Source organism: Ailuropoda melanoleuca, chromosome 1 (genome assembly GCF_002007445.2).
Source record: "Ailuropoda melanoleuca isolate Jingjing chromosome 1, ASM200744v2, whole genome shotgun sequence".
Taxonomy (NCBI): Eukaryota; Metazoa; Chordata; class Mammalia; order Carnivora; family Ursidae; genus Ailuropoda; species Ailuropoda melanoleuca.
Window position 1 is genome coordinate 70,849,864 of NC_048218.1, and position 13,461 is coordinate 70,863,324.

The window sequence follows — 13,461 nt, forward strand, 5'->3', positions numbered from 1 at the left end:
AAAAAAAAAAAAAAAAAAAGAATGGGGAGAGATGGGCGCTTGGGTGGCTCAGTGCATTAAGCACCTGCCTTTGGCTCAGATCATGATCCCAGGGTCGTGGGATCAAGTCCCACGTCGGGCTCCTTGCTCAGCAGGGAGCCTGCTTCTCCCTCTCTCTGCTGCTCCTACTGCTTGTGCTCGCTGTCTCTCTTTCTGAGAAATAAATCTTNCTGAGAAAAAAAACTTAAAAAAAAAAAAAAAAAAGGAACAGGGAGAGAAAGCAGTGAAGGAAGTGGAAATCTCTCTTGGAGTTCTCCATAAATAATCCTGTGCTCACATCTCAAATAATGCTGTCTCACTCCCTAGGAAAATGTGAGAGCTTTGACCAAAGGAGTCCAGGCCGTGATGGGTTACAAGCCTGGGAGTGGCCTGGTGAACGCAGCTGCTGTGAGCTCTGAGAACAGGGCTGGGAAGGCCTGGAAAAAACACGGCAACAGAAATAAAAAAGAGAAAAGTCGTAGACTCTACAAGCACCTGGATACATGAACTTGGGCGGCAACAGAAATGGCATCTGCATTGTGCATCTGGAATAGAACAGGAGCTGCTCTGGCCTGTGATGCCGTGGAACAGACCCTGCTCTCGTGGCACGCAGCCCTGCCAAACAGTCCATTGAGACAGAGGGGCTCCTTGGAGTACCGGCTCTAACACGGTCACCTTGGAGCCCCAGAAACCTTGTCCTGTAGAAGGCTGAACTTAAGATGAGGGAACAAATGATTGTGTGTGTGAACAAATACACAGATGCATACTAATTTGTAAGTTGGGGTTTTTTTTGAAAAGGTACTAAAATTAAATTGCCACTGACAGATGTTTTATTGGTGTATGTGGATACACTGCCATTTGGACATTTCACGTTCTTTAAACGGTCTCAGTTTGCCCAGACATGACTGGGATTTTGGATGGCTTCTTTGCAGAACAGTATTTTGGTTAATGATTCTCAACCTCACACATACGCAGTACAGCCCTGGCAGGGCAGAAGGCACATCAGATCTTGGAATGGGGGGCTGGTGTGCGTAGTTTTCAAAAGCTTCTGGAGAGTACGACCTACTATGGGAAATCACCATCAGCATGAGCCCCCACTACGGAAGGAAGCGTGCGGTTTTCTGTGCTAACGACAGGGGTGAGAAAACGAGGAGATAATCAGCTAGTTTTTGTTTTAGGCACAGGGATCCCTGATCTCCTTGGTACTTAACAACCATCAAGAATGACAAGGGTTGCATTTTATAGTTTACCTTTCACAGTGCCATTGTTTGTAATAAATACACGATGGCTGTTTTAGCCTCTCACTTTACTTTTGTCTCCCTTTTTCTGTGAGCCTCGTTATTCCCTTAATTACCTTGTTTTGTGTGATAGATGTCTTTGGAAATCTAATGGAAGTTAGGGATGCTTTCTCCAGAAAAATGCACATTCCCATAAAACACAGTCTCGAGACATGTGTCCAAAGAACACAGGACCCTCGAAGTTCCATCTATGAATTCACGGTTAAGCCTCGCCCTGTGTGGCCATAATGAATTTAAGATAACTTGAAAGTGTCTTCCACCTGGAGAATTAAAAAAAAGTACCCTTGTTCATTTAACAAACCCCTCCGCCTGGGTAGCAGGAAGGGCACTGGGAAATGGCCGCAGCAGGAGTAGGGCCTGAAGCAGGAAGGATGTTAGCAAGAACCGTCACACGGGGCCTTCGAGCCTGGGGGGTGGGATTCTGGATGCTTTCTCACAAGTGCTGGACAAGCCAAGGAAGGGTTTATAAACAGGTAAGGGGTTAGTGTTCTGATTCTTTAAATACCGAATGAAAGGTTACTCCAGACCAAGGCTGAGGCTGACTGAGGGGAGGCAGAGCTGAGGAGGTTTGAAAGTTTGAAAATGGTGTTGGTCCATCTGCAACAATCTACCTCTAGTTATTCCCTTTTATCCGAGAAAAAGGAGACTGTGTCAGTAAAAAAAGCTCATGATAGAGGAACAGCATTGGCAGGTTAGGATATACTCTGTTCCATTTACTGAAGAACAGGCACAGTCATGTGGGAGAAACTTCCACGCTGAATGAACAAAGCATGTACTGATGCAGAATGTTTTGCTTTGCTGATAGTGTAATTCTAAAACAAGACTTTACAGAAAAAGTAGGTACATCTGCTTCCATGCTCTTGATGTTTTTTAACCGTTTTAGCAAGATTCACATACCATGCAAATTCACCAATTTAGAGCATACAGTGTAATGGTTCTTAATATATTCAGAGTTCTGCAGCTATCACTGTAATCAGCTCTACACTGTTGCCACAAAAAGAAACCCAGCACCCTTCAGCTACTGGCTGCCAATCCTCTCCTCCCCCCAGCCCCATACAACCACTAATCTACTTTACGTATGGATTTGCGGCTTCTATACATTCATATAAACAGAGCCATGAGCTATGTGACCTGTGACTGGCTTCACGTAGCCTCTAATATCTATCAGTACTTCATAGCTTTTTATTGCCAAATAATACATCGCATCAAATGTATATACCACATTTTGCTTATCCATTTATCAGTTAAAAGACAATTGGGTTTCCAGGGGCACCTGAGTGGCTCAGCCTGTTAAGTGTCTGACTTGAGCTCAGGTCTTGATCCTGGGGTCCTGCGCTCCAGCCCCACGTCAGGCTCCGCGCTCAGCAGGTAGTCTGCCTCTCCCTCTGCTGCTCCCCCCACTCATTCTGTCTCAAAATGATTAAAAAGACATTTGGGTTTCCACTTTAAATTATAAATAATGCTGCTATGAACGTTTGTGTGCAGGTTTTTATGTGGACACAGGTTTTTAATCAGGTATATCCAGGAGTGGAATTGCAATATATTTAACCTTTTGAGCAGCTACCTGAATTCTTCAGAATGGCACCATTTTACATTTCCCATCAACAGGTTCTAATTTCTCCATATCCTTTTTTTTTTTTTAAGATTTTATTTATATATTTGAGAGAGACAGCAAGCCAGGGGGAGTGGCAGAGGGAGAGGGAGAAACAGGCTCACTGCTAAGCAGGGAGCCCAACATGGGGCTCAATCCCAGGACCCTAGGATCATGACCTCAGCCGAAGGCAGATGCTTAACTGACTGAGCCACCCAGGAATCCCTAATTGCTCCAAATCCTTGTCAACACCTGTTAGACCTGTTACTATCTCTCTATGTTTTAGCCATCCTAGTGGGTGCACTGTGGTTATCTCATGGCTTGGGTTTGCATTCCCTTAATGACGAATGATGCTGAGCATCTTTTCATGTGCTTACTGGCCACTTGTATATCATCTTTGGAAAAATGTCAAGTAAGATAGATCCTTTGCCCATTCTTTAATTGAATTATCTTGTTATTGAATTATAGAAGCTCTTCGTACATTGTAAGTGTAAGTCCCTTATCAGATCTGTCATTTGCAAACGTTTTCTGCCATTCAGTGGGTTTTCTTTTCATTTTCTTACACTGTCCTTTGGAGCAGTTTTAATTTTGATCGAGTCCAAATGTATCCATTTTTTCTTTGGTTGCTTGTGTTTTTGGTGTTAATTTTAAGAAACTATTGACAAATCCAAGGTTACTAACATTTACCGCCTGGGATCTTACTAAGAGTTTTTATAGTTTTAGCTCTTGGATTTATGTCTGTGGTCCATTTTGAGTTATTGTATATGGTGTGAGGTAGCTGGACGAACTTCATTCTTTTACATGTGATATCCAGTAGTCCCAACACCGTCTTTTGAAAAGACTAGCTTTGGCACCCTTGTCAAGAATTGAACATAAATGCGAGGGCTTATTTCTGGATGTATACCTTTGCTATTTAACATTTGTGAATGTGGAACAGTTGTGAAGAGCCTCTGACTCAATTTCCTAGCAAGTGTTGCTAGTGAGAGATGTCTGTGTAGGTGCCCCACACCACTCCGTAGCCCTTCGCCCACTTTGAGTTCACCGGCAGCCACAGTGGACGGTTCTGTGCACGTGTCTCCGCCACAAGCCCTGTACTGTCTGCTTTCCTTTCTCCTGCACCACAGCGGCTTGCTCAGCCTGCACACGGGGCCATCTAGAAGGGCTGGGGATTGAACACCCCCAGAGCAACCGCCAACTGGTAAAGAATGGGGGCTGGTGAGTACGTGCCCCAGCTGCCCCGTCACTCGGTGCAGACATTCTACATATGCCTCACTGCGTCTCGGGGCAACTGAGCCCCGCTTGTCCACAGCTGACATCACTCACTCACCTGCGGCCTTCCTCCCCTCCCTCACTTTCTCCACTCCCTCGCTTCTGCTTCTTGGGATTGCCTCCCAAACAAACAGCCCAAGGGGCGCCTGGGTGGCTCAGTCATCAGTCAAGCGTCCGACTCTTGGTCTCAGCTCAGGTCATGAGTTCAAGCCCCGTGTTGGGCTCCACTCTAGGTGTGGAGCCTCCTTAAGAAAACTAACTAAACCTAAGTCCTCTGCTTAGAGTCTGAAGAACCAAAACAAGGACACCCTGAAAGGGGGCTTCTATTTTCACCTTTGCTTCTGCCCAGAATGTGTCTTGTTAAGCACCCTTTCAGTGTTTTTAGGTCTCCTCACTCTTGCACCAGTTCGTACTTTGGACTTACAAATTCCATTCATTAACTTTATCACTATTGTTTTGAATTTTTTCCAGCATTCTATTTTAAGAAATACCCTGCCCTTTTAAAGGAGAATCTGCTCTGCATCTGTCGTCTGTTTACTTTTCGGGAAACTAGAAGGAAGTTAAGGTTTTGGTCAAGATGTCAATAGCAACATAACGCTTTCTTCGTAGGTAAGCTGGAAAATATGGCGGCAAGCCAGCAATCCGCTTAACTTCGGTGGAGAAGTGAGGAAAATCATTCAAAACAGCCACCCTTAACCATTTGTTGTCTGTCGTGTTCATCGTACTGTTGACCAGTTGAGGGCGAAGAGAGGGCCCTGCAGAAAGGAAAGGTTTTGCTTTCCAAAGACTCTGATCTGAAGGGAAAACAACTTTGAGCCATCTAAAAGTGACAGGCATTATGTGAGTGAAAAGTGCCTGGTACACCGTCTACACAGTAGACTCTGAATACATCTTTTCAATGTCGTATCAAAGTGTAATATGCATACAGAAAGCGCACAGTCGTGAGAGTGTAGAGAGCTGGCTTCTCACAAGCAGCACACTGGTGCAGCTAGCACCGTGACTGACACAGAAGGCTCAGCATTTCGTGCTTCCTTTCAGCCACAAGTGACCTGCTACTCTGAGCTTTTCAGCAGATTTCATAGGATACATACACACACTCTTCAGTGTGTACTCAGGGGTCTGGCTGCTTTAATTCAACATCGTGAGATATAGTCCTACATATAATAAATAATAAATCATTGTCACTGCTGTTGGGTAGTCCATGGTTCTATTATTGATGGACATGTGGATGTATCTGCAGGTTTGTGGTTTTTTTAATTTTTAATTAACTTTATTTTCTGGAACCGTGTTTGGTTCGCGGCAATATTAAGCAGGAAGGACAGAGAGTTCACATATCCGCCAGTCCCCACACGTGCACAGCCTCCCCCACGCTCGACACCCCACACCACGGTAGTGCATCCGTTACCAGTGAACCCGCACCGACACATCATTAGTCTCCAAAGGGTTTTGATTTTTTTTATTTTTTTAGATATTTTCACAGAATTTGTAATCCTGTATTTTTTTTAAGATTTTGTTTATTTGACAGAGAGACAGCCAGCGAGAGAGGGAACACAAGCAGGGGGAGTGGGAGAGGGAGAAGCAGGCTCCCAGTGGAGGAGCCAGATGTGGGGCTCGATTCCAGAATGCCAGGATGACGCCCTGAGCCGAAGGCAGAGGCTTAGCGACTGCGCCACCCAGGTGCCCCGGGTTTTGATTTTTTTAAATAGTGCTGCCATAGATGTTGTAATAGAGGGTCCTCAAATAGAACTTTCTGGCTACAGTGCAAATAAATGTTCTAGAATCTGTGCTATCCTATAGGTAACTACAGCCAAATGTGACTATTAGGTGCTTAAAATGTGACTAGTGAACAACTTCAGCAGGTAACTGCTAACAGTAACGACTTTTAACTCTTGCCTGACTGAACAATCAGAGGTCAGAATGGTGAGAATCTTTTTCAGGAGAGTGGGGGAAGAAAGGGGTGGATTTTGTATTTATAATTGTACGTCTTGGCTACTTCTAACGTAGGTAACTAAGAGTTGCAAATATTCAAGTACTGAATTCTATTTAGTTGGCTCTTTAAAAGGTGAGTAACCTGGGGCACCTGGCTGGCCCAGTCGGTAGAGCATGCGACTTCTCCGTGTCAGGAGTTCGAGCCCTACATTGGGGGTAGAGATTACTTAAAAAAAAAAAAAATAAGGCTTTCCTTGACATAATGTGTCAACATCTACGAGTTCCATTGGCCCTTGCCTAGCTTCTGAGAATAGTGATGTGACTTTCAGCAACAGGATGGTCTTAATGAAAAACTTGGGGAACAAAAAGCAACACTTTCAACAAGACCAAACAGTGAGTTGATGATAGAGTTTTAAGTAGAACCCAGGACCTCACCAGTCCTACCACCTGCTTCTGTCATGACACGCCAGCATGTCCACAGTGCGACAGCTGCAGATTTGGAAATGCCATTATTTCAAAATGCATCCTCTGAGAAGTGATTTGTCTATTCTGGCAGCAGGCAGCATGTCCTCGGGAGGGAGAGTGGCCGAGCTGCCGGCCTGTCCCCCCGGGGGCTGGGCCTTCCAGCCGCGCCTGGCTGCAGGCTCTCGAAGCCCTTCCTTGTCCAGGACAATGCCTGTAGGCCCAGTGCCCCTGCCAACAGGAAATGCCCCTGAGCCTCGGAGGGAGGACCTGTGTGACGGTCCTCTTGTTAGCTTTCCTTTCGGTAAACTCGGGACCGCGGCCAAAGAAACATTAGCTTTAGCTTCTGGGCGGGGCAGCTGCCAGGCCTCGGAGCAGCCTGGTAAAGGAACTGATTCACTTCCTGAGGGCCGACCGACCCTGTGAAAAGCGCTCTGCAAGGTCCTGGCAGCATTTGGGAGGGGTCCTCACAGCAGGGAGGGCGTGGGTTAGCCTAGATAAGCCTAAGTGTTCCCGACCAGATGAAGTCCCGGTTCCCTGACAACGGTGGCGGGCCTGCGCTCTCACCTGTCACCTCCCTTGCTGCAGGACCTCTGCGATTTGCGGGCGTCCGCGGGCCTGCCCCTCCCACCACCAGCGGGGCTTCGGCTTTTGTTCCTGCCACACTCAGTGCAAAGGCAAGCTTACTGTCCAGAGCCCCGCCTGTGGGTTTCTTAAGAGCCCTCTCAACACACCCGCACGCAGGATGGTAGGGGCACCGAAGCATCGGAAACAGGCTCTCGCTACAGTATGTGTCACATTTGTATGGCCTGTTTAAAAATCCCTTCAGTCCAGGGCGCCTGGGGGTTTGTGAGGTCGGTTAAGCGTCTGCCTTCAGCTGAGGTCATGATCTTGGGGTCCTGGGATGGGGCCCCACGTCGGGCTCCCTGCTCAGCGGGGAGCCTGCTTCTCCCTCTCCCTCCGCTGCTCCCCCTGCTTGTGCTCTCTCTCCCCTTCTCTTGCTCTGTCAAATAAACACATAAAATCATTAACAAGTAAATAAATGTCCGTTCATTCCGGGCACTGGCGTGGTGCGGTCGGTTGAGCATCTGCCTCTCATTTCCGCTCAGGTCATGATCTTGGGGTCCTAGGATCGAGCCCCAAACTGGGTTACACACTCACTGGGGAGTCTGCTTGAGACTCTCTCCCTCTCTCTGCCCCTCCCACTCATGCTCCCTCTCTCTAAAATAGATAAATAAATCTTTTTTAAAAAACCCATTCATTCGCTCAGTAACTATTTTCCTTATGATGTGCTAGGGACTGAGTCAGGTGCTGGGGATACAGACAGGAACTAGACAGCCCTGGCTGAAGACGCTCACAGCCTGGCAGAAAGACGGCCCTCACCCCTCTCTGAGGGGTGCCCTAGCTGAGGAGTGCAGGCCCAGGGGCTTGTGCCCCTACAGGATCAGGACACAGCACGGCCTGGGCTGGGGAGACCACTTCAGGAGGCTCCAAGGCCCAGTTCCTCCCACTGCATGTTCCTGTGAGCCGGCGTGTCCAGGGACAGGCAAGAGCTCCCCACAACCCATCCGGCCCCACCGAGGGCCATCTCCACAGGCCCGCGTTTCTCAGAAGAATCTCACAGGAAGCTTGGGAAGGCAGTGCTGTAGACTGAAGAATGGTCCCCCAAAATACCAGATCCTAAACCCTGAACCTGTCAGTGTCACCTTATGTGGGAAAAGAGTCCGCAGACGTGATTCAGTTGAGGATCTTGAGACGGGGAGAGTAACGTCGTGGGTGATGTGAGCAGGTCACAAATGCAGCCTTTATAGGAAAGAGACACAGGGAGGTGTGACACAGGTCGAAGATGACAGCGCAATGTGAGCACGGACAGAGACAGAGTGAAGTGATGAGGCCGCAAGCAAGGAGCGTCGGCAGCCTCCAGACGCTGGATGAAGCGATTCCACTTCTAGAGACCGCTTGATTGTGGTCCCGTGAACCCGCCTTCAGAACCGGGAGGGAAAGCACGTCTGTTACGTTAAGCCGCTGAGCTTGTGCGCATCCGTGAGTGCGGCCGCAGGGAATGAACCCGTGCGGATTCCAAGCGCACCTGCCCAGAGCGCTGGATTGGGCAGGGCTGCTTTCTGGCAGGCCGGCTCGGGGATCCCCACTCCCCCGTCTGCGCACCACACTGCCCCCAGTGCTTTGGGAGGGGACTCTGGACTCAACTCCTTAAACGAGGGGGTTTTAGTCTGGGGTCTTGTCCTCCACGAAATCCACACTGCGTTTGAGGACTTCCACAAATTCCTTAAGCTCCTGTGCACAACTGCGTGGGTGTGCACATACATTTGGATTTTCTTAGGGATGAGGATTTCTCCTAATTCTCCAAGGGTTCACAGAAAAGGCTGAGAACCAAGCACTCTAAGGAAGAACCGCTGAGGTGTGCAAACCTGGTCCGGGGCGGGGTGGGGAGGAATGAAGCAGTTTCTTCAACTGGGCCCAGCCTCCGAGGGCTTATGCTGAGCCTGAGGGACAGGGAAGTCCAAATAAGAAGCAGTCAAATTAAGTTCTGGTCTCTTCAAGCCTCAACAAAGCAGAGCCTAAGTTAGCCCTGCCTTACGGGAGCCCTGTGAGAGGGTGACGGGACACAGGCAGGCTGTGTCCTCATTTTAGCGAGATAGTTCGTGGAATGGATTCTCTTGTGGGAACAGTAGGTAGGCCATGTCACCAGAGGAGCCTGGGATCCAGGCAATCACACGTCAATATGACAGGTGCACCAGAAGACTGTGGGTATTTTATACTCTATGAGAAACTTGGCTACTGTATTTTTTCCTTTTATTTTTTTTAAAGGTTTTATTTGAGAGAGAGAGAGAGAGAGCATGAGCAGAGGGGAGCTGCAGAGAGAGAAGGAGAAGCAGACTCCCGGTGGGGCAGGGAGCCCAACGTGGGACTCGATCCCAGGACCCCGGGATCATGACCTGAGCTGAAGGCAGACACTTAACCGACTAAGCCACCCAGACACCCCTATATTTTTTCCTTTTAATTTAACCTTTTAATCTTGCCTTAGCTGGTATTCATTTTGTATCACTTTATCTTAATCATTTCTTTTTTTTTTTTTAAGATTTTATTTATTTATTTATTCGACAGAGAGAGAGACAGCCAGCGAGAAAGGGAACACAAGCAGGGGGAATGGGAGAGGAAGAGGCAGGCTCATAGCAGAGGAGCCTGAGTGGGGCTCGATCCCAGAACGCCGGGATCACGCCCTGAGCCAAAGGCAGACGCTTAACCGCTGTGCCACCCAGGCGCCCCTTAATCATTTCTATATTTTAATTTTGGCCCCTCCTGTTGAATAACATTTTTTCATTTTACCTTTGCTTGTTCTATTGCTTTTTTAATGTCTCTCTCTCCTACCAGACTGTAAGCTCCATGATAGGGACTTTTCTATTTTTCTCAAACATGTGTCCTCAGAGGTGCCTGGGTGGCCAGTGAGTTAAGTGTCTGTCTTCAGCTCAGGTCATGATCTCAGGGTCCTGGAATGGAGCCCCATGTCGGGCTCCCTGCTCAGTGGGGAGTCTGATTCTCCCTCTCCCTCTGCCCCTCCCCCCTGATCGTGCTGTCTCTCAAACTCCATCTCAAATAAATAAAATCTTTAAAAACAACAACAAAAAAACCTGGCCTCAGCTCCTAGCCTGACAATGTGTGACAAATCATGTTTCATTTCATTCAATAGTGAGTGGGCATAACTTTAAATATAAATGGATCTGTAAAATAATGTAGCCACTTTGGAAAACAGTCTGGCAGTTCCGCAAAACCTTACACATAGTTACCAGGAGCCCCAGCAATTCCACTCGTAGCAACATGCCCAAGAGAACTGAAAACCTCTGTCCACACAAAACCTTTTACATAAATGTTCACAGCAGCATTATTCATAATAACCAAAACGAGCAAACAACCTGAGTGTCTGTCAACTGATGAATGGATAAATAAAATGTGATACATCCACACGACAGAATATTATTCAGCCATAAAAAGAAAGGAAGTTCTGACACACGTTACAGCATGGATCGACTGTAAAAACATTATGTTGAGTGTGAAGAAGTAAGTCACACAAAGCTCACCTAGTGGGTGGAACTGCCTTTAGAAAGTCCAGAACAGGACCGCCTGGTGGCTCAGTCGGTTAAGTGTCTGCCTTTGGCTCAGGTATTGATCTCAGGGTCCTGGGATCGAGCCCTGCACATCAGGCTCCCTGCGCAGGGAGCCTGCATCTCCCTCTGCCTGCCGCTTCCCCTCCATGTGCACTCTTTCTCTCTCACAAATAAATAAATAAAATCTAAAATAAATAGATAGATAAACAGAATTTCCAGAACAGACAAATCTGTAGTCACAGCAGGTAGATTTGTGGTTGCCTAAGGCTGCAAGCCTGGAGGGGAAAGTAATTGCTAATGAGTACTGGCTTCTTGGCAAGTGATGACAATGGTGTAAAATGATATAGTGATGGTAGTTGCACAACCCTGTGGATACACTAACAACCACTGAATTGAACACTTTAACGGTGAATTTTATGGCATAACAATGAGATCTCCGTAAAGCTGCTATTTTTAAAAATGAAAAAACCGAAATGAGATGGTCACCTCCTTTAAGCAAACTTACTAAAATCAACAAAGAAATTTTAAAATGATAATAGCTTGTTTTCAAGAACAGCTCTGTGTACCAGTATTGTGTGGCAATGTGGCTGGATGGGACAACACGATGCCAAGACCACCGGCCTCCTCCGCGCGCTGGGGCGCCTTCTAGGGTGACTTCTGGAAGTCTGCGTGGGGGTGTCGCTGATGGCTTCCGACAAGGGAGTAAGACAAGATGTGAGGATGGGGGGTTGGGGGGGGTTGTGTCCTGCCTGGCCTCCCACTGCACCCTTTCTTTTGTACCCTTGGAAGGATCAGACCCTCCGTTCACCCCTGGGATCCCCAGCACGCAAGAGCTGCGCCAGGCGTGAAGTCGGTGTATTGTACGGCTCAGAAAATGGGGTGCATTAATGAGCGGACAAAGTGCCTTACCGTGACCCGCGGGGGGTCCCGGGATTCGGCTCTGGCCGCCAGGTCGGGGGTGGGGGGGCGGTGACGGCAAGGGGTCGGGGAGCTTCGCCACCATGTGTCGGGGGCCCGCGCCCGCGCTCTGGGACTGGGACTACCTGGACCGCTGCTTCGCCCGCCACCGCGTCTGCATCTCCTTCGGCCTGTGGATCTGCGCCTCCTCCTGCTGGATCGCCGCCCACACGCTGTAATGGGGACGCGAGCGGGCGGCGCGAGGGCGGGGGCCGGGTCTGCCGCGGGGGGCGCGGGGCGCCACCACCCCCCGCCTCCTCCCTCCTGGAAACCTGGACGGAAGGGGGCAGAGAGGGAGGAGGCGGGAGGCAGCTCCGGGATCGAAAGGAGCCTTGGGCTGCGGGCTGAAGTCGGACAGGACTTCTTTCCGGATTCCGCGCGCGGGGAGGCTGGCTGGGGGCCAGCAGGAGGAGGCTGGGCGGCGCAGTGCGTGGGGCCCGGGACGGCGGCCGCGAGTCCTGAGTTCCATTGTCAGCCTTTCCCCGCCGCCTGGCGCTGTGAGTTGGGCAAGCTGCAAAACCTCTGAGCCCCATGTTCCTCACCCAGATGGGATAATAACTCGCGGGTCGGATGGCAGGATTAAACGAGTTAGTCCGGGTAAAGCTCTCAGGCGGAGTTCATTAAACATCCTTACTATTGCTCCCGCCCGGCCACCAACCTTTGGCAGAAGGCAAGGACCGAGGACAAGGCTCTCGGTGTTTCTGGCCTCCCTTTACCCTAGGCCCTCTGATTTGCAAGGGGGGCTGGCAATGATCTGACTCTGGCCACAGCCTTTGCCCTGTCCAGCACCTGGAGCCAGTTGGCCAGGTGGTCACCCTAACCTGGGTTCTAAGCCGGCTGAAGTCTGGCTAAAGATGGCCTCCAGGTCTTCTGCCACCCTGTCCCAAGCTGGTGCCACCCAGGTGTTCCCTGGCATAGAAGAAAGGACCAGCACCCCAGGGGAGGCTGGCATCTGCTCCTCTTAGGCCTCCCGTGGGCATTCCACTCCCTCGTGTGACATTGCTGCAGAGATTTGGCCACCCCCCTACCTAGTCACCGCCCCCCTACCCAGTCACCGGAATGCGAATAAAAAGACCCGTAGAACATTTAGTGTGGGCCCAGTGTTGTATTTATTAACTCATTTCACCCCTGCCACAGCCCCATGAGGGAGAGACCATTATTACTCCCATTTATTCATGAGGAAGCTGGAGGTTCTGACAGGTTAACTAACTTGCCCGAATGAATGGAAACAACCGAACCCCCAGACCTTTACAGAAAGGGGCAGACTTGTGAGGATGAAACTGTCCAGTGGACATTAAGGGGACACTCTACCTGCGTTATTAGACATTTCCTGACCGGGAAACTCGAGTTGGGAGAGGTTAGGTAACTCCCCTGAGAATGCCTAGCCAGTCTGAGAGCAGAGGCTGTGCCTCTTCAGCCCGCCTCAGGCCTGGACACCCATTTGTTTTCAGAACTTTGCCCTCCCTGAGCCCCCTCTTGTCTTTGGGGAATGTATGTCCTCTGAGCTGTGTGTGGCCCGGGGTAGGGTCAGCCCGGGATCTCCCTCCACATGCGAAGCCAGAGGGTCTGCCATGAACTCACCTGGTCACCACAGGCCTCATTTTTCTCAGCTCTCCAACTCGAGGGTTGAAATCAACTATTTCTAATCCGAGTCCAGAGAGTCTCTAGTCTTCACTCTTCGGCTTTGAATTGGTGTCAGGAGCCCGGGGCCCAGATGAAAGGTTTCTGTTCTCACTGTGAGCTTGGGGCTTCCTCGGGTAGATCAGGAAATGTCTGGGAACCCAGCAGCCTTCCCCCCTCCTCCTTCTCCTCC

At 49.4% G+C, this 13,461-nt stretch overlaps 2 protein-coding genes across 2 annotated transcripts in view; both read left to right on the plus strand.

Annotated features, from left to right (window-relative positions):
• The window catches only part of LSG1 (large 60S subunit nuclear export GTPase 1), a 30,993-nt gene extending 29,666 nt beyond the window's left edge, over positions 1–1,327 (plus strand). Inside the window, exon 14 of the mRNA XM_019801982.2 lies at positions 346–1,327. Within this exon, the coding sequence (XP_019657541.2) occupies positions 346–525 (180 nt within the window). The 3' untranslated portion in view covers positions 526–1,327. The remainder of the gene's footprint in view (positions 1–345) is intronic.
• A 10,365-nt stretch (positions 1,328–11,692) lies between these two features.
• The window catches only part of TMEM44 (transmembrane protein 44), a 33,269-nt gene continuing 31,500 nt past the window's right edge, over positions 11,693–13,461 (plus strand). The window contains exon 1 of the mRNA XM_034671235.1: positions 11,693–11,823. Coding sequence (XP_034527126.1) covers positions 11,693–11,823 — 131 coding nt within the window. The remainder of the gene's footprint in view (positions 11,824–13,461) is intronic.